The sequence below is a fragment of the Pan troglodytes genome, chromosome 17 (genome assembly GCF_028858775.2).
Source record: "Pan troglodytes isolate AG18354 chromosome 17, NHGRI_mPanTro3-v2.0_pri, whole genome shotgun sequence".
Taxonomy (NCBI): domain Eukaryota; kingdom Metazoa; phylum Chordata; class Mammalia; order Primates; family Hominidae; genus Pan; species Pan troglodytes.
In genome coordinates, this window is record NC_072415.2 from 64397881 (window position 1) to 64419608 (window position 21728).

Here is a 21728-nt window from a genome sequence, read left to right on the forward strand (position 1 = left end):
CCCAGCCTAACCTCTCACCTCTTAACCACTCTTCTTCTTGCTTTTTATGGTCAAACCCCACAGACTTTGTTTATCTCTTGATTAAACACTGCCAAACTCTTTCCACCTCAAGGCCTTTGCATTTGCTTTACCCTGTGTCTGCTACTGTCTCCCAGATCTTTGCATGTCTATCTCCCTAACCTCCATTTTGTTACCCAGGTTTCTAATGTCTCTCACTCAGAGAGGCCTTTCCCAGTTCTCTAGCTATAAATTAGCTTCTCCTGGTTATTGCCTATACTATTATCCTACATAACACTTATTCTTACCAATCCTAGCCTTCATTATCTGGTAAGTTTTAAAAAATTGTTTATTTGTTTATTATGTCTCTTCTGATGAGAATGTAAGTTTTGTGAAAGCAGGGACAATTTCTGTCTTCTTCCCTTATGTGTCCCTAGTGAACTGAAACAGTATGGAGTTCACAATAGTTGCTCAAAAAGTATTTGTGAAGTGTGAAGTATTTGTGAAGTATTTTGTGAAGTATTTGTCAAGTGAATTAATTAGTCAAAAGAACATAAACATCAGTCTGGGAGAGTATGGAACAAAGTCAGGATTCCCCCCAAAACAGATTTCCTAAGATGGAGAAAACACAAACAACTGGAATGGAGAATGAATTTTAATACATTAATGGAAGAGAGGAGAATCATCCCCCCATCCCTCCAGGTGGTTATTTATTTATTTATTTTTGAGACGGAGTTTCACTCTTGTTGCCCAAGCTGGAGTGCGATGGCATGATCCTGGCTCACTGCAACCTCCGCCTCCCAGGTTCAACTGATTCTCCTGCCTCAGCCTCCCGAGTAGCTGGGGTCACAGGTGCATGCAACCACGCCTGGCTAATTTTTTGTATTTTTAGTAGAATCGCAGTCACCATGTTAGCCAGGCTGGTCTCAAACTCCTGACCTCAGGTGATCCACCCGCCTCTGCCTCCCAAAGTTCTGGGATTACAGGTGTGAGCCACCGTGCTCAGCCCCAGGTGGTTATTTTTATCATGGCCTTAATAAATAAATGAGATATCTATAGTGTGCTGGACCAAAGTTTGGAATCACTTATCCCACTTCTTCATCCTTGTTTCTACTTGTGATATGGTTTGAATTTGTGTCCCTGCCCAAATATCATGTTGAATTGGAGGATCAGCCTGGTGGGAGGTGATTGGATCATGGGGCAGACTTCCCAATTGCTGTTCTCATGATAGTGAGTGAGTTCTCATGAGATCTGATGGTTTAAAAGTGTGTGGTATCTCCCCCTTAGTTCCCTCTCTCCTGTTCTGCCATGGTAACAGAAGAGTTACCTGTTACCTCATGCCAAGGTGTTCCCCTTCACCTTCTGCCATGACTGTAAATTTCCTGAGGCCTCCCAGTCGTGCTTCCTGTGAAGCCTATAGAACTGTGAGTCAATTAAACCTTTTTTCTTCATAAATTACCCAGTCTCAGGTAGTTCTTTAGAGCAGTGTGAAAACAGACTAATGCAACCTCTTTTCACCATGTATCATTATTCCTGTCATTTCATTCATTTTTTCTCCTCCTGAGCTTTCATTCTGCCCTTACCTCATACTGATCCTTTCTTCTGTTTCTCTGTAAACCATACTTGCCTCTCACATTCTCTCTTCTCTCAACTTTCTACTCCAATTACCTTTATTTTTGTTTTCTCTTTGTTTTTATTCTCTCTCTTTATATCTATTTAACTGAGATAATGTATTTGAAAGTGTTCCTAAACTTCAACCTTCTATATAATGTTATTTCCTTACTTTATCTTTACTGATGTGGTTTGGCTCTGTGTCCCCACCCAAATCCCACCTTGAATTGTAATCCCCACATGTCAGGGGCAGGACCAGGTGGAGATAATTGGATCATGGGGGTGGTTTCCCCCATGCTGTTCTCCTGCTGCCCGGTGAAGAAGGTGCCTGCTTCTCCTTTGCCTTCTACCACGATTATAAGTTTCCTGAGACCGCCCCACCAATGCGGAACTGTGTGTCAATTAAACCTCTTTCCTTTATAAATTGCCCAGTCTTGGGTATTTCTTCATAGCAGTATGAGAACGGACTCATACAACTACTTTTAAACATTATATGCCGTTTGTTCTTTAAGTCCTTATGGTATATGTCTGCATTGTTCCTGTTCTCATGATAGTGAGTGAGTTCTCACGAGGTCTGGTGGTTTAAAAATGTGTGGCATCTCCCCCTTTGCTCCCTCTCTCTCCTGCTCTGCCACGGTAAAATGTGCTTACTTCCCCTTTGCCTTCTGCCATGATTGTAAGTTTCCTAATATCTGATGTAATATGACTAAAATAAGTCTACAGACTTCCCATAAATAAGGCATAGTTAACCTTTGTTTTCCATGTAATGGAGGTGAATCCCTGAGTTCTGTTCCTTTATAACAAATGGCACACATTGCAGGAGAGCTTACCAGATTCAAAATGTAATATGCATTTATAAGTAGAATAAAGCTAATTGGAATTAAACTCTTGGAAAGTAGGGAAGTTTCAAAGCTTTTATAAAGACTTCAAGTCAATTTGAAACTATAAAATACTGTGTCTACATAACATAGTTTTAATCAACTCACTAAGGTATAAACTAAAAATATATTAATGTTCTAGAAGTCCAGTATTAAACAACAAATTACCGAATCAATCCTGTGTACCATATTATACACTTGCAATGATTTATCCCATGTAATTCTGTCTCCAGTTTGGTAGAGGAAATCAGATAGTTTAGCTGCTGATTCTGGAATTATCCCTTCAACACGATATCTACAGTTAACAAAATAAAGAAAATTCAAAGTTTAAAAAGTTTAGTCTAAGCTGAAAATATAATACTATCAAAGCATAAAGGTAGGCTAATTTAGCAAACAGCAATGAAGAAAACTTGAAGGTACTATCAGCAATTCAATATATTAATATTCAATTGGAAGTAGCAAGGTTTATTTAAATATGCACTGCAATAAATACATTATTTCAAAATTCATTTTTCTATAAGTAGGCTATTAGTAATTAAGTTTTTGGGGAGTCAAAAATTATAATGGGATTTTTGACTGTACGGTGGGTTGGCACCCCTAATTCCCACATTGTTCAAGGGTCAACTGTAATGTTTTATTGAAACATAGCCACACTCATTCATTTATGTGTTAGCTCTGGGTGCTCTTGTGCTATAATGACAGAATTGAGTAGTTGCAAGAGACCATATGGGTTGCAAAGCCTAAAGTATTTACTGTCTGTCCCTCTACTGAAAAACTTTGCCAACCCCTGGCTTAGGGTGTCCATTCAGTGGCTAATCTTGCATTTTCCGGTGACTTTGTAAAGGTAAGAAAAGTACAAATTACAGTTATATTATATGGCTGTAAGGCAGAAATTATTTTTTGTTGGTGAACAATTAGAAGGCCAATAGCTGCATAAAACTAATAGCATCAAAGAAACAAAGACGACCAGCCAGAAGTTTAACAGAGAGAAGCAGGGAAACATACAGCTAAAGTGGCCCACTAAGAGCACACTCATCTCTGGGGTCTGGAAGGCTGTGTTTATGCACCGGCTCTGCCTACTCAGTACCAGTCAGAGCAAGATGTAGTGCAGACTTGTAAGTATTCCCCAAGCCACATTCAGATTGATTAGCAAGGAGCCGATGCCTTACTGACTCAGGGACATAAGTATAGTACAACCTGTAATGCATCACTGACTGGAAAATAATATATTCTATCCACTTTAAAATAAAATATGGTCATAGCTGGGTCTGGAAGACTGTGTATGCTGAAGGCTGCACCCTCTGAGGAGTGACTGGGACAAAACTTCCAAGCTACCAGTCCCTGGCTAAATCCAGAGCAAAACCACAAAACTCCTTGAATTACAAAAGCAGTCTTCAATCCACATACATATTTGACAGTAGAGGGTAAAAATTACCACAAAATGGCTTATGTTGACCAAGGAGTGATCCATAGGAGGCCAGGCTAAAAGATAACCACAAGTAAAAAGTCAGAGCAGAGATATCAGAGGCTACAGACTCGGGGGAAATAGACTTCACAGAATTAGTCCAGCCAAATCACCAAACAGATGAACAAATGACCAAACAAATAATCACAAACCCAGGATGGGTGGATGGAGTCAGTATCCAGAGTTGCTACACTATTTTACCTAAAACGTTGTTTTAAACAAAAAACTGTGAGTCATGCAAAGAAACATGAAAAGTGTGACTTATACTTAGGAAAACCAGCAAGCAGAAGAAACTACATTTTAGGGGGCCTTATCATATAAAGATGTTGGAATTATCATGTAAAAAATTTGGACGGGCACAGTGGCTCACTCCTGTAATCACAGCACTTTGGGAGGCCGAGGCAGGCAGATCACGAGGTCAAGAGATCGAGACCAACTTGGCCAACATGGTGAAACCCCGTCTCTACTAAAAATACAAGAATTAGCTGGGCGTGGTGGCATGTGCCTGTCATCCCAGCTACTTGAGAGGCTGAGGCAGGAGAATCGCTTGAACCCAGGAGGCAGAGGTTGCAGTGAGCCGAGATTGTGCCACTGCACTCCAGCCTGGCGACAGAGTGAGACTCCATCAAAAAAAAAAAAAAAAAATCAAAGCAATGATTGTAAATATGTTCAAAGAACTAACGAAAGCAGGAAAAAAAAAAAAGGTAGAAAAATAAACAGTGCCTCAGAGAAATGTGATATGCCATTAAACACATCAACATACACATTTTGAGAGTACCAGAAGGAAAGAACAGACACTGCACTCCAGCCTGGATAAGAGAGTGAGACCCGTCTCTAAAAACAAGAAAGGATAGAGAAAAAGAAAAATATGCAAAAAAATATAGAAATAAAATAATGACTAAAATTTCTACAAATTTGTAGGAAAATACTACACTCAAGAAGTTCATTGAATTCTAAGTAGTATAGGTGGAAAAACATCCACCTCCAGATATATCATAGTCAAAATTCTGAACATGAAAATAAAAATAAAGTCTTGAAAGCAGTTAAAAAAAAAAAAAAGGGCATTACATAGAAGGGAACCATAATAAGACTGACAGCTGGCATGCCATTAGAAACAATGGAGGCCAGAAGGAAGTAAATGACGTTTGAAGAGCTGAAGAAAAAAAGCTACCAAAAAAGAATTCTATACCCAGCTAAGTTATCTTTCAAAAATAAAAGTTAAACAAAGACATTCTGAGATATAGAAAAACAGAGAATTTATTGGTAGTAGTCCTGCCTTACAAAAAATACTAAAGGGAAGTTCTTCAGGCGAAAGGAAGAGACACAAAATAGTAAGTCAAATCCTTACAAATAAAGAGTTACAGTAACAATAGTATGTAGCTAATGTTACAATACAGTATAATTACATATTTCTTCCCCTTTCTTCTATTAACTGATTAAAGACAATTTCCTAAAACAATATAACATTTTATTGGGCTTATAACATGTATACATATAATTGACAATAAACACAACAGAGGGGGATGGAAATAAAGCTATATGTGAATAAAAAAAATAACAGCAGATAGTAACTCAAATCCACAGAAACCAATGAAGAGAACCAGAAATGGTAAATAAGAAAGAATATATTTCTAAAGCTATATTTCTATATAGATGTATTCTTATGGATATATATGTGTATTTAGATGGGTAAGATAGAAATATCTTGAAGTATGTTTGTATTCTCCTATTAAGTTCTTTAAAAGATACTATATAAAGCAATAATTATAACAATATGGTATTTGATTTGTAACGTATATAGACATAATATGTGCAACAAAAAAACAGTACAAAATGTTGGGGAAGGGACTGGAACCATACAGAAGTAAAGCTTTTATATCTTACTGGAATTAAGTTTGTATACATCTGCAGTAGATTCTGATGAATTAAAATATATTGTAGCCCCTATAGTTATTACTAATAAAATAACCAAAACATGTAGTTCAAAAAATTATTAAAGGAATTAAAGATGATATACTTGACAAAACCTACTTAATACAAAAGAAGATAGTAAAAGAACAGAGGAACAAAATAGTCATGAGACATACAGAAAACAAAATAAATTTTTAAAATACAGGAAAAATGACAGACATAAATACAACCATATAACAATAACATTAGGTGTGACTGAATATGGCAGACATAAATACAACCATATAACAGTAACATTAGGTGTGACTGGATTAAACAAGCCAATCAGAAGGTAGACATTGTCGACAGTATTTCTTTTAACCCCAAACAAGTTCCAACTATATGCTTGCTGTCTATAAAAGATACGCTTTAAATTCAAAGATACATATAGGTGAATGTAAAAGGTTTGAAAAAGATACACCCTGTAAATGGAACCATAGTGAGCTGAGGTGGCTTTACTGGTATCAAATAAAGTAGACTTTAAGATAAAAACTATTACCAGAGATAAAGAGGGATATATTACAATGATAAAAGGGTTAACCTGTTAAGAAGATGTAATAACTATAAACGTATATTCGTCTAATGATAGAGCCCCAAATACATAAAGGGAAAATGGACATATCTCGAGGGAGAAATAGATAATTTCACAATAATAATTAGATACCTCAATAGGTCATTTTCTTTTTTCTTTTTGAGACAGAGTCTCGCTCTGTTGCCCAGGCTGGAGTGCATGCAATGGCGCGATCTCGGCTCACTGCAAGCTCCGCCTCCAGGGTTCACGCCATTCTCCTGCCTCAGCCTCCCAAGTAGCTGGGACTACAGGCGCCCGCCACTGCGCCCAGCTAATTTTTTGTATTTTTAGTAGAGATGGGGTTTCACCGTGTTAGCCAGGATGGTCTCGATCTCCTGACCTCATGATCCGCCCACCTCGGCCTCCCAAAGTGCTGGGATTACAGGCGTGAGCCACCGTGCCCGGCCCACGTCATTTTCAATAATGAATGAAACAATCAGAAGAAAATCAGCAAGAATATTGAAGACTTGAACAACACTAGATCTAAGAGACACCTATGGAACACTCCTAAAAATAGCAGAATAGACATTCTTCTCAAGTGCATCTGGTACATTCTACAAGAGAGACCATTGTTCAGGCAATAAAACAAGTCTCAAATTCAAGGATTGAAATTTTACCAAGTATTTTTGTCATCACAATGGAATTAAATTTTAACAACAGAAATTTGGGAAATTCCCAAATATGTAGAAATTAAAACATTCTTAAATAACCAGTAAGTCAAAGAAGAAAAATTAAGTCAAAGAAAAATTAGAGAATAATTTGAGATAAATAAAAATGAAAACCCAACATGCCAAAACTTATGGGATGCTGCAAAAGCAGTGCTTAGAGGAAAATTTATAGTTGTAAATGTCTATATTTTTTTAAAAAAGAAGTTCTGAAATCAATAACCTAGCCTTTAATTTTAGGAAACAAAAAATGAAGAGCAAACTAAACCCAAAGCTGGCAGAAGGCAGGAAATAATAAGGATTACAGTAGAAAGTAATGAAATTGTGAATAAAAAATAAGAAAATTAATAAAACCACAAGTTGTATCTTTGAAAAGATCAACAGAATTGATAAATGTTTAGCTAGATGTACGCAAAAAAAAGAGAATAGACTCAACGAAAATCAAGACTGACCCTATACAAATAAAAAGGGTTGTAAGAGAAGAATGATGTGTCAACAAAGTAGATAGCTTAGATGAAATGGACAACGTCCTAGAAAAGCACAAATTACTGAAACTGATTTAAGAAGCAATAGCACATCTTAATTATCTATAACAAGACAGAGATTGAATTAGTAATCCAAATAATCCCCACAAAAAGAGCCCATGCTCAGATGGCTTCACTGGTGAATCTGACCAAACATTTAAAGAAAAATTTTTACATAAATCCTTCACAAACTATTCCAGAAAATAAAAGAGGAGGAAACATTTCCCAAATTTTAGCTTGATATCAAAACCAGATAAAGATATCATAAGAAAATAAAACTACACCCCAGTATCTCTTATGTATATGCAAAAACCTTCAAGAAAGTACCAGCCTACCAAATCTAGCAATGTATAAAAAGGATTATAAACCATGACCAAGCGGGATTTATCCCAGAATGCAAGGTTGGTTTACCATATGAATTATCAATTACTACAATACACAATTTTAATAGACTAAACAACAAAACCACATCATTTCAATAGATGTGGAAAAAGCATATGACAAAATCCAACACCCTTTCAGGATAAAGCATTCATAGAATGAGGGGTATAGGGAAATGCCCTCAACTTGATAAAGGGCACCTATGAAAAATCCACTGCTAACATCATACTTAATGGTGGAAAAACTAAATACTTTTCTATTAAGATCAGGAATAAGACAAGGATGTCCACTCTTGTCACTGCTATTAAACATTGTACTGGAGGTACTAGCCCAGGCAGTTAGGTTAGAAAAAGAAATAAAAGTCATCCAGATTGAAAAGGAAGAAGTAGAACTCTTCATGACATGATTTTATATATAGAAAAAAACAACAGAATCCACTAAAATAATACAACTAATAAGTCCAGTAAAGCTTCAGGATACAAGATCAATATATAAAAATCAATTTTATTTCTATACACTAGGATTAAAATTTTTTTAAAGTAATTCAGAAAACAATTCCATTTACAATAACCTCAAAAAGAATAAAGCCTTGAAATAAATTTAACAAAAGTCATTGAATGGTGTTAGAGTAAAATAAAAAAAAAAATTGAACACGTTTAAGACATATACTGAAACTTATAAAACATTCTGAAAGAAGTTTGAGAAGCTCAAAATAAACAGAGAGACATCCTATGTTCATGTACTGGAAGACTTAATATTTTTAAAATGGCAATAACTCTCCAAATTGAACTACAGAATCAAAGCATCTTTGTCAAAATCCCAGCTGACTTTTTTTTGAGATGGGGTCTTGCTCTGTTGCTGAGGCTGGAGTGTCTAAAATTCTTATGGAAATGCAAGGGAACCAGTATAGCCAAGATAGTCTTGAAAAATAGAAAAGTTGTAAGACTCACACTTCTTAATTTCAAAACTTACTAAAAGGCTATAGTAGTGAAGGTTGTGTGGTATTGGCATAAGGACAGACAGAGAGATCAACTGAATATAATTAAGCATCCAAAGGAAACTCCTAACGTATATGGTCAATTGATTTTTTTTTCTTTTATTATTATACTTTAAGTTTTAGGGTACATGTGCACATTGTGGAGGTTAGTTACATATGTATACATGTGCCATGCTGGTGCACTGCACCCACTAACTTGTCATCTAGCATTAGGTATATCTCCCAATGCTATCCCTCACCCTCCCCCCACCCCACAACAGTCCCCAGAGTGTGATGTTCCCCTTCCTGTGTCCATGTGGTCTCATTGTTCAATTACCACCTATGAGTGAGAATATGCGGTGTTTGGTTTTTTGTTCTTGCGATAGTTTACTGAGAATGATGATTTCCAATTTCATCCATGTCCCTACAAAGGACATGAACTCATCATTTTTTATGGCTGCATAGTATTCCATGGTGTATATGTGCCACATTTTCTTAATCCAGTCTATCATTGTTGGACATTTGGGTTGGTTCCAAGTCTTTGCTATTGTGAATAGTGCCGCAATAAACATACGTGTGCATGTGTCTTTATAGCAGCATGATTTATAGTCCTTTGGGTATTATATACCCAGTAATGGGATGGCTGGGTCAAATGGTATTTCTAGTTCTAGATCCCTGAGGAATCGCCACACTGACTTCCACAATGGTTGAACTAGTTTACAGTCCCACCAACAGTGTCAAAGTGTTCCTATTTCTCCACATCCTCTCCAGCACCTGTCGTTTCCTGACTTTTTAATGATTGCCATTCTAACTGGTGTGAGATGGTATCTCATTGTGGTTTTGATTTGCATTTCTCTGATGGCCAGTGATGATGAGCATTTTTTCATGTGTTTTTTGGCTGCATAAATGTCTTCTTTTGAGAAGTGTCTGTTCATGTCCTTCGCCCACTTTTTGATGGGGTTGTTTGTTTTTTTCTTGTAAATTTGTTTGAGTTCATTGTAGATTCTGGATATTAGCCCTTTGTCAGATGAGTAGGTTGCGAAAATTTTCTCCCATTTTGTAGGTTGCCTGTTCACTCTGCTGATAGTTTCTTTTGCTGTGCAGAAGCTCTTTAGTTTAATTAGGTCCCATCTGTCAATTTTGGCTTTTGTTGCCATTGCTTTTGATGTTTTAGACATGAAGTCCTTGCCCATGCCTATGTCGTGAATGGTAATGCCTAGGTTTTCTTCTAGGGTTTTTATAGTTTTAGGTCTAACATTTAAGTCTTTAATCCATCTTGAATTGATTTTTGTATAAGGTGTAAGGAAGCGATCCAGTTTCAGCTTTCTACATATGGCTAGCCAGTTTTCCCAGCACCATTTATTAAATAGAGAATCCTTTCCCCATTGCTTGTTTTTCTCAGGTTTGTCAAAGATCAGATAGTTGTAGATATGTGGCGTTATTTGTGAGGGCTCTGTTCTGTTCCATTGATCTATATCTCTGTTTTGGTACCAGTACCATGCTGTTTTGGTTACTGTAGCCTTGTAGTATAGTTTGAAGTCAGGTAGTGTGATGCCTCCAGCTTTGTTCTTTTGGCTTAAGATTGACTTGGTGATGTGGGCTCTTTTTTGGTTCCATATGAACTTTAAAGTAGTTTTTTCCAATTCTGTGAAGAAAGGCATTGGTAGCTTGATGGGGATGGCATTGAATCTGTAAATTACCTTGGGCAGTATGGCCATTTTCACGATATTGATTCTTCCTACCCATGAGCATGGAATGTTCTTCCATTTGTTTGTATCCTCTTTTATTTCCTTGAGCAGTGGTTTGTAGTTCTCCTTGAAGAGTTCCTTCACATCCCTTGTAAGTTGGATTCCTAGGTATTTTATCACAAGCATTCTTATACACCAACAACAGACAAACAGAGAGCCAAATCATGAGTGAACTCCCATTCACAATTGCTTCAAAGAGAATAAAATACCTAGGAATCCAACTTACAAGGGATGTCAATTGATTTTTGACAAAGGAGCCCAGACAATGTAATGGGGAGAGAAGAATCTCCAACAAATAGTGCTGGGACAATTGGATATTTACATGCAAAGATTGAATTGGACTCCTGCCTCACACCATACAGAAAATTAACTCAAAGTGATCACAACAGACCTACGTGTAAGAAATAAAACCATACATTCTTAGGGATAAATCTTTGTGACCTTGGGTCAGCCAATTAGTTCTTGGATTCAACACCAGCAACACAAGTAACACAACAGAAGATGGATAAATTGAACTTCAACAAAATTTTAAAAAATTGTGCTTCAAAGGATACCATCAAGAGAGTGAGAAGACAACCTACAGAATGGGAGAAAATAGTTGCAAATCATATATGTGATACTAAACTAGTATCCACAGTGTATAAATAACTCTTCCAACTCAACGATAAAAAGAAACTCAATTTTTTAAAAAAGAGTTTGGATAAATATTTATCTAAAGAAGATATATGAATGGTCAATATGCACATAAGAAGAAGCTTATGGTCACAAGTCACTAAGGACATGTAAATCAAATCCACAATGAGATACCACTACATACCCAACTAGGATAGCTATAATCAAGAAGACAGGTATGAAAAATGTTGCTGAAGAGGTGGAGAAATTGGAACCTAAATACACTGCTGTTAGGAATATAAAACGGTGCGGCCAGTCTCTAAAATGGTCTAGTAGTTCTTCAAAATATTAAACATAGAATTGCTATATGATCCAGCAATTCCAGTCCTAGATCTATAGCCAAGAGAAATAAAAATATATGTCCACGCAAAAATTTGTACACAAATTTCATAACAGCATTATTTATAATACCTAAAAGGTGGAAACTAAATATATATTAACTGATGAATAGATAAACAAAATGTGGCATATCCGTACCATAGAACATTATTCTTCAATAAAAAGAAATGAGGTACTGACACAAGCTACAACATGGGTAAACCTCAAAAACATGATAAAAGAATTTGTGAAAGAAGCAAGTCACAAAAGACCACATAGCATATGATCTCCTTTATGACATGTCCAGAATAGGCAAATATAAAAGGCAGAAACTGTCACCTAGTTGCCTGGGGCTGGGGTGAATCGGATAATGGGAAGTAAATGCTGGTAGGCACAAGTTTCTTTTTGGGGGAGGAGAATGTTCTAAATGAAATTATGGTGATCCTGGTACAACTGTGTATATATACTAACAATCACTGAATTGTACACTTAAAGTAGGTGAAATTTAGGGTACATAAATTATCTCAATAAAATTGTTAAAAATGAATTAGTTCCACAAGTTTTTTTCTGAATTAGAGAATGACATTAAATTTATTTCTCGTCTAATCTATTGCATAAAAACAATTACAACAAAAATTCTTAATGTCTCTTGAGTAGGTAGAGAACCTATATTTTATCTAAGTAACTTGCTCTAAACTGCAAACCAAAATAAGATGATTCAATAAAGTATTTTATAAACTAGTCTTTAGCAATTATTTTGTTATCATATCTTTTATTCTCAATTTGTATTTACTCATTATAAATATATTTCCTAATTTCCTGTTCTGCCCACACCCAGCATTAACTATAAACCAGCTGATGTTAATGGTTGTGGAGTTATCGATGGATACTGATGTTACCGATTTTTTGTTTGTGAAAGAGAATTGTGTGAAATGACCTAATATAAACCCCAAATTCTATTTTAAAAATAGTACTACAATATTCATCACTGAATAACATAACTTTTCATTCCTTAAGTTTTTCATAAAACGGAATGGCAGCAGAGTTTGAACAACACTTTCCAAATTATTATATTAATAATATCTGAATTATTTTTGTAGTTAAGAAAAATGTTAAGTTTAGGAAGCAGGTTTAGGAAGATATTAAACTGGGGTGTTTTTCATTGTTCCTCCAAATATATCTACACATTATGTAGAACCAGGATGAATCCTGAGCTGTTAGAACTCTATTTTGGTCACAGCAACTTTATTAATTACATTTGTTACTTTAAAAAATGTTTAACCTGTGATATGGGTTGGTTCTGTATCCCCACCCAAATCTCATCTTGAATTGTAGCTCTCATAATTCCCAGGTGTTGTAGGAGAGACCTGGTGGAAGATAATTGAATCATGGAGGCGGTTTCCCCCATATTGTTCTCGTGGTAGTGAATAAGTCTCATGAGATCTGATGTTTTTTATAAGGGGTTTCCCCTTTCGCTTGTCTCTCAATTCTCTCTTGTCTGCTGCCATGGAAGAATGACTTTCATCTTCTGCTATGATTGTGAGACCTCCCCAGCTACATGGAACTGTGAGTCCATTAAACCTCTTTCTTTTGTAAACTGCCCAGTCTCAGGTATGTCTTTATCAGCAGCGTGAAAATGAACTAATACAACCTGTTTAAACCTGAATGCTTTAATTTATAAAACTTACAAACTGTCTCACATGTCTGCCTCAGAAGGTAGAATAGAGGATTAAATGTAGTGGTGGTAATGATGGTGGTAATAAGTAGTAACGACGATGGAGGAGAAAGTAGTATCCTAAACAAGCATGAAATGCCTAAAGGCAGAAAAGGTACATTCTGCCAGAATCCATCTCTGGATAATCTGCCTTCATTATTCCACAGATACATCTTGACAGTTTTGATGAGGTCAGAGAGAATAATGATTAAGAAAGTATAGCCTTTGAGGTAAAGTCTTGGTGTCTAAGTTTTTGTCTCACTAACACTAGTTAGGTGACTTGGAGATAGTAACTTACATAGGCCCTTATTCATTTGTAAAATGGGGATAATAACAGTGCTTACATTGTGGGAAATATGAGAAATACATTTAGAAAATGAAAGAAAAGTATTTAGCATGGTGCCTGACATATAGTAAGACATTACTGTTCACTGCTTCTAACACTGAGAGAAATGTGTAGACCCATGTGCTGGTAGGTCTGTATTTCATCCCTTAAGAGCAGAAAGGAACGAAATTCCAACCAAAGAACTGCTTCTCTTTCAGGCAAATGCTTAAAGCTAACCATAAAAGGCCCTTTTTGAGTAGCAAATTATTAAGAAAAGGCATAAGTGTTGAAAAATTATCTTGAGTTTATTTTTTTGTACTGCAGTTATAAGATATATAACTTTCCATTTGGTAGCCAATATAATATAACTGAAGTCCATAAACTCATTCAATATTTATTAAGTGTCTTGGTGAGAGACACTGTTCTTGTGCTAGGGATACTGCAATGAATGCAAGTGATTTATTTCTAGTCTGGTGCCTATTAAAGTTAGTATCCTCATCAAGTTTATATTCTAATATGAGAGACATAAAATACATAAGAAAACAAAGAAGATAAATTTCATATAGTGAAAAGTGCTATGAAGAAGATAATAGCAGAACAATGTAGTAAATAGAGGTTGAGTGTGTGTATTTGGGAACTTTGGCCACGTGGCTAGGAAGGTCATTCTGAAGAGGAGATAATGAAACTGACATCTTGAACATAAAAATGACATAAGCCTTGGAAACATTTGGGGGAATAGCTTGCCAGGCAAGAGGAGAGCAACTAAGAAGGCTCTGAGATGGGTTTAAGTTCAGTGCATTCAAACAACAGAAGTCCATTGTGGCTGTGACACAGGGACAATGGAGAGAAGTGGTCAGAGAGGTAAGCGGGGCCCAGATAGTTACCTGCACATCATGATAAAATGTTTGGACTTATTTCAATAGGTTTTGGGGAAACAGGTGGTTTTTGGCTACATGGATAAATTCTGTGGTGGTAATTTCTTGAGATTTTGGTGCACCCATCACCTGAGCAGTGTACACTGTACCCAATGTGTAGTCTTTTATCCATCATCCTCCTCCCACCCTTTCCCTGGAGTCCACAAAGTCCATTATATCATTCTTATGCCTTCGTGTTCACATAGCTTAGCTTTCATTTATAGGTGAGAAAAGATGATGTTTGGTTTTCCATTCCTGAGTTACTTCACTTAGAATAATGGTCTCCAACTCCATTCAGGCTGCTGTGAATGCTATTATTTTGTTGCTTTTTATAACTGAGTAGTGTCCCATGGTTTATATATACCACATTTTCTTTATCCACTCATTGGTTCCATATAATTGCAATTGCAAATTGTGCTCCTATAAGCATGTGTGTGCATGTGTCTTTTTCATATAATGACTTCTTTTCCTCTGGATACATACCCAGTAGTGGGGTTGCTGAATCAAATTGCAGTTCTACTCTTAGTTCTTTAAGGAATCTCCATGCTGTTTTCCATAGTGGTTGTACTAATTTACCTTCCCACCAGCAGTGTAAAAGTGTTCCCTTTTCACCACATCCATGCCAAAATGTGTTGTTTTTTGATTTTTAAATTATGGCCATTCTTGCAGGGGTAAGATGGTATCTCATTGTGGTTTTAATTTTCACTCCCTTGATAATTAGTGATGTTGAGCATTTTTTCATGTTTCTTGGCCATTTGTATATCTTCTTTTGAGAATTGTCTACGCATGTCCTTTGCCTACTTTTTGATGGGATTATTTGTTTTTTTCTTAGTGATTTGCTTGAGTTCTTATAGATTCTGGATATTAGTCCTTTGCTGGATGCATAGTTTGTGAATATTTTCTCCCATTCTGTGGGTTACCTGTTTCCTCTGCCGATTATTTCTTTTGCGATGCAGAAGGCTTTTAGTTTAATTAGGTCCCATCTATTTATTTTTGGTTTTGTTGCATTTGCTTTTGAGCTCTTGGTCATGAACTCTTTGCCTAAGCCAATGTCTAGAAGAGTTTTTCCAATGTTATTTTCTAGAGTTTTTATGGTTTCAGGTCTTAGATTTAAGTCTTTGATCCATCTTGAGTACATTTTTGTAAAAGGTAAGAGATGAAGATCCAGTTTCATTCTTCTACATGTAGCTTGCCAATTATCCCAGCACCATTTGTTGAATAGGGTGTCCTTTCCCCACTTTATGTTTTTGTTTACTTTGTTGTGGATCAGTTGGTTGTGAGTATTTGGCTTTATTTCTGGGTTCTCTATTCTGTTCCATTGATCTACGTGCCTGTTTTTATACCAGTCCCATGGTGTTTGGTAACTAGAGCCTTGTAGAATAGTTTGAAGTTGGGTAATGTGGTGCCTCCAGATTTATTCTTTTTGCTTAGTTTTGCTTTGGCTATGTGGACTGTTTTTTGGTTCCATACGAATTTTAGGATTGTTTTTTCTAGTTCTGTGAAGAATGATGATGGGAGTTTGATGCGAATTGCATTGAATCTGTAGATTGCTTTGGCAGTAGGGTCATTTTCACAATACTGATTCTACTCATCCATGAGCATGGGATGTGTTTCCATTTGTTTGTGTCATCAATGATTTCTTTCAGCAGTGTTTTGCAGTTTTCCTTGTAGAGATCTCTCACCATCTTGGTTAGATATATTCTTAAGTATTTCTTTTTTTGCAGTGGTTGAAAAAGGGGTTGAATTCTTTATTTTATTCTCAGCTTGGTCACTGTTGCTGCATAGCAGTGCTACTGATTTGTGTACACTGACTTTATCCTGAAACCATTCACTTATCAGATCTAGGACCTTTTTAGATGAGTCATAAGGGTTTTAGAGGTATACAGTCATATCACTGATCAACAGTGACAGTCTGTCTTCCTCTTTACCCATCTGCATGATTGCTCTGGCTAGGACTTCCAGTACTATGTTGAATAGAAGTGGTGAAAATGGGCATCCTTTTCCCGTTCCAGTTTTTAGGAGGAATGCTTTCAACTTTTCCCTGTTCAGCATAATGTTGGCTGTGGGTTTGTTACAGATGGCTTTTACTACTTTGAGGTAAGTTCCTTCTATGCCTATTTTGTTGAGGGTTTTAATCAAAAAGAGATGCTGGATTTTGTCCAGTGCTTTTTCTGCATCTATTGAGATGATCAAAATTTTTGTTTTTAATTTTGGTTATGTGATCTATCACATTTATTGACTTGGGTATGTTAAACCATCCCCACATCCTGGGTATGAAATGCATTTGATCATGGTATATATTATCTTTTTGATATACTGTTGGATTTGGTTAGCTAGTATTTTGTTGAGGATTTTTGCATTTGTGTTAATCAGGGATATTGGTCCTTTTTTTTTTTTTTTTAAATGTCCTTTCCTGGTTTTGTTATTAGGGTGATACTGGCCTCATAGAATGGAGGATTCCTTCTTTCTCTATCTTTTGGAATAGTTTCAGTAAGATCATACCAATTTTCTTTGAATGTCTGATAAAATTCAGCTGTGAATCCATCTCGTTCTGGACTTTTTTGTTGGCAATTTAAAAAATTATTGTTTCAATCTTGCTACTTGTTATTGTTTTTTTTTCAGATTTTCTATTTCTTCCTGATTTAATCTAGGAGGGTTGTATTTTTTCCCAGAATTTATCGATCTCCTCTAGATTTTCTAGCTTGTGCATGTAAACGTGTTCAAAGTAGCCCTGAATGATCTTTTTGTATTTCTGTGGTATTGGCTGTAATATCTCCCATTTCATTGCTAATTGAGTTTATTTGGATCTTCTCTCCTTTTCTTGGTTAATCTTACTAATGGTCTGCCAATTTTTTCTTTTCAAAGAACTAGCCTGTGGTCCCAGCTACTTGAGAATCTTGCCAACAACAATGTGAGTGAGTTTGGAGCATAGCCTCCTTCAACTGAGTCTTCAGATGAGACCTAAGCCCTGTTGACACCTTGATTACAGCCTTGTGGATTCCTTGAGGCAGAGGCACCTAGCAAAGCTGTTCCTGGATTCCTAATCCAGAGAAGCCATATGATAATAAATGTTTAAGTAGCTAAGTTATAGGATAATTTGTTGTGCACCAATAAATACCTAGTATACAGTGCATATAAATTTCACTCAAACTGTGAGTGCAAAAAGTACCAATTGTTTAGTTTTGCATGTAAGAGTAAAATATCTCTGATGAAAATTTCCAGTAAAGCTTTAGAACAGCTTAACAGAACCTATTCTTTGGCTCTAGGCATTTGTATAGCACCTTCTATATAAATACTCAATAATTACTTGTAGACTAAATGAATAACTTCCAAGCTTTTAAAAAATGCCAAGGTTGCTGTCTACACTGGTCTGATCTGTAAGATACCAAAAAGCCATATTATCCAAAAGTTAATTCCCCTAGTGTACCTAGGCTTGACCATACCCACTCCTCCCTGTTTATTTTTGAAAGTGCCTTTATTAGAATCATTATTTCGATAAGGTAGGGATTATTTTCCTGATCATTGTTAAAGTGAGTGGGAGAAAGCATATCAGCTTTGTCCAATGGTAAAAAATTGGGCTGAAATATAATATAGGTAAATTTTAGTGAAATTTTAAAAAAGCAAGAAACATAAAATGAGGTAGTTGAAAGGAGTGGACTCCAAAAGAAAAGGAACTGAATAAAATTTGATGATCTGATGGCCCTGATGTACTATCATGAGCAATAAATGAACTCTGAAAGATTAAGCTAAAAAAAGTCAATATACTTTCCCTTAGTGCACTTGTATTTGAAATAATTTGATCCTTAAAAGTATATTTAAAAGAAGCATACAGAAAAAAATGCATATTTAAAATGAGGAAGTAGGCTGGGCACAGTGGCTCACACCTGTAATCCCAGCATTTTGGGAAGCCAAGACAGGCAGATCGCTTGGGCTCAGGAGTTTGAGACTGGCCTGGGCAACCCCATCTCTATAAAAACATATAAAAATTAGTCAGGCGTGGTGGTGTGCACCTGTAGTCCCAGTTATTCAGGAGGCCGAGGCAGAAGGACTGCTTGAGCCCAGAAGGCAGAGGTTGCAGTGAGCCGAGATTGTGCCACTGCACTCCAGCCTGGTGACAGAGCAAGACCCTGTCTCAAAAAAATAAAATAAAATGAAGAAATACACTTTACTTGTTAGTGGTTCATTTAATGGACACATGAAGGGTTTAAAATTCCATAAAATATTACTGTTAGCAAGAAAATACCAATCTGCTTTTATAGTAATTATTTCTTGAAGTGAAAATTTCCTATTTAGTGAATTAGTAATTAGAAGAGATTTTTTATGATTGTCATCAGATTTGAAAACAGAAGATTAGATGGTATCTGATTGCTGTATTTTATTATTATCACATTTCAGCCTAGTGACTTAATAATTTCTATTTATTACTATATAATAATTTATTATAGCTAATGAAACAGCACTGAAATTCCAGATACATCAATGGCATTGAATTTAAAACAGTAATTGTAAATAGAAGATTGTACTCACAGATTTCCATGGAATTTTCTAGAAGCCTTACTGGAAACAGTTATCTTTTTCTCAAAGGGGAATAAAAATCCACAAATAATTAGCTGTCAAATGCAGGAAAAATGAAAATGAAAAACTAACAAAAGTAAAAAAACTTTTTTTTCTGGTTTGTAAAAGAAAAAAATATATATATATATATTTCAGAGACAGGGTCTCACTATGTTGCCCAGTCTGTAGTGTAGTGGCTATTCACAGGCACAATCATAGTGCATGACAGCCTCAAACTCCTGTGCTCAAGCAGTCCTCCTGTCTTAGCCTCCTGAGTAGCTGGGACTATAGGTGCACACCACTGCACCTGGCACAGAAAATATTTTTTTAAAAAAGTCTTTACAATGAATTGTTTCCTACTTAAAAACAAAGTCTTGAAACATAATTTAACTTATTTTCTTACTGAAGTTTTAACCACTTTCCAGCCTGATGTATCTCGATTATAACCTAAAACTTCTTGGGCAGTTTGTTGGGCAATTGCCTTGAAGTCGAAGTCCATCTATCTGCAAGTTTTAAAAACAAACAACTGGTAAGAATATAATCATATAAAAACTTAAAAAGTGCTATCTTACATTTTAATATTATTTCTATAATGCCTGTCACATAGAAATGAACATAATTACTTGATGAATGCATGTATGCATGAACCCCTCTCTCCTTACAGTCTTTCAAATGAGAAACTGTGGTATAGTAGAAAAATCTAGACTTTGGAATCAGAAACCTGGGTCATATCTTGCCTCTGCCACCTACTGTGTGAAGCATGTTACTTAATATTTCTGTTTTTCCATTTCTCTCAAGGTAAAATTAGGATAATATCTGTCTTGTAGAATTAGCGTGAGGATTAGATAAGATGATATGCTTAAGGTTCTATCCAGTGCCTGGCATACGATAGTCATTCAATAAATAATTTTAATTTCTAACAGTTTAATCATGCGTCCTTTGTCTTGTTAAGCATTATGAGCTGTTGGTTATGTGTTCTTGAGGATTATTTAAAGTGAGTAGCAGTGGCACTACATGATCTGACCCCTGGCTTCCTCTTCAAATATACCTCCTACCAGTCTTCTTCTTGTCCACTTAGCTTCAATCATTTGATCTCCTGGCTGTTCCTCAAATACAATAAAGCAATTTCTGACTTCAGGTTCTTTGTACTTGCTGTTCCTCCTGCTTGTCACTGTCTTCTGCAATGTGTTCATATAACTGACTGTTTCATAGGTATCTTTGCTTAAATGTCACCTCCTCAGACAGGATCAAGTTTAAATCAACTCAATTTAAACACATTGAACCCTGCTTGAAGTTAGAAACTGCAATGGACTGAATGTTTATGTCTCCCTAAAATTCATATGTTGAAATCCTAACTCCCAGGGTGATATTAGGAGATGATTAGGTCATGAGGGCAAAGCCCTTATGAATGGGATTAGTGCCCTCACAAAAGAGACCCCAGGGAGCTCACTGGCCCCTTCTGCCATGTGAGGACACTGCCAGAAGTTAGCAGTCTGCAACCAGAAGAGGGCCCTCACCAGAACCTAACCATGCTGGCACCCAGATCTCAGACTTCCAGGATCCAGAACTCTGAGAAATAAATTTATTATTTACAAGTCATTCAGTCTTTGGTAATTTCTTATGGCAGCCCAAAAGGACTGAGACAGGCACTGTGGTAGATGTAGCAACAACAGTTGAGTAAGATACTAGACATAACTATTTCTGCTGTGAATGAGTTCCGGAAGCTGCAGTCTCACTGGTCCTTTGGGTCATCATCCAGCTTTCAGTTAGGGGAAGCTGGCAGGTAAGGTGAAAACAGAACTGGATTCAAATCCTGACTTTGTCACTTAGTACCAGCTATATTATTTTGGATAAATTGCTTAACCTTTGAACTTCAACTTCCATATCTATAGAATGGGGATAATAATATCTATCTCACCGAATCATTATAAGGATTAGTTGAGTTAATATATGTAAAAATGCTTGAAACAGTATGGAGCCCTATACAAGGTTATCAAAATAGTTAGTTTCTCTTTAAAAAAAATGGACACATGTAAATCCATCATTTAAAAAACTCTCCAAAGATCTGCTTCCTTAAGCACTTAAATAAACCTTCTTAAAGTTTAATTATTGGAACATTTCTTCCTTAGCTCTCACTTAAAACTCTTCAGGTTGGATCATAAATCTATTTTCTCTTATTTAATTCTCCAGCAAGGCACAACAGGTAGTTGATAGTCTCTATATTTGAAAAGTTTTAGTAAACCATTATTATAACCTCCTCTTTCCAAGCAGAGTCCTGGTTTCTTTACCTTTCCTGACAGATCTAATGCAGAATTTTAGTAACTGCTGAGGCTCCTCTCCAAATCCTTGTGGAAATCTCCATATCTCTTAACCTGTGAGGAAACAAGGCAGAAGTAGAATTATTTTGATCCATGAATTAGGTCAATATATTTGATAATTTTCTTTATATCTTCTCAGTGTCCTTT

General features: G+C 36.1%; 1 protein-coding gene across 4 annotated transcripts in view; it reads right to left on the reverse strand.

Annotated features, from left to right (window-relative positions):
- STARD6 (StAR related lipid transfer domain containing 6) overlaps window positions 1-21728 on the reverse strand; it is a 33134-nt gene that overhangs the window by 10027 nt on the left and 1379 nt on the right. For 2 of the 4 annotated variants that reach the window (XM_523930.6, XM_054671854.2), the window contains exons 2-5: window positions 21552-21635; window positions 19667-19766; window positions 19237-19286; window positions 2655-2781 (exon numbers count right to left, since the gene is read on the reverse strand). In XM_523930.6, the coding sequence (XP_523930.2) occupies window positions 2655-2781; window positions 19237-19286; window positions 19667-19762 (273 nt within the window). In that variant the 5' untranslated portion in view covers window positions 19763-19766; window positions 21552-21635. Of the gene's footprint in view, window positions 1-2654; window positions 2782-19236; window positions 19320-19666; window positions 19767-21551; window positions 21636-21728 lie in introns of all 4 variants that reach the window. The other 2 variants (XM_009434041.3, XM_016933741.3) reach the window with 1 other exon arrangement.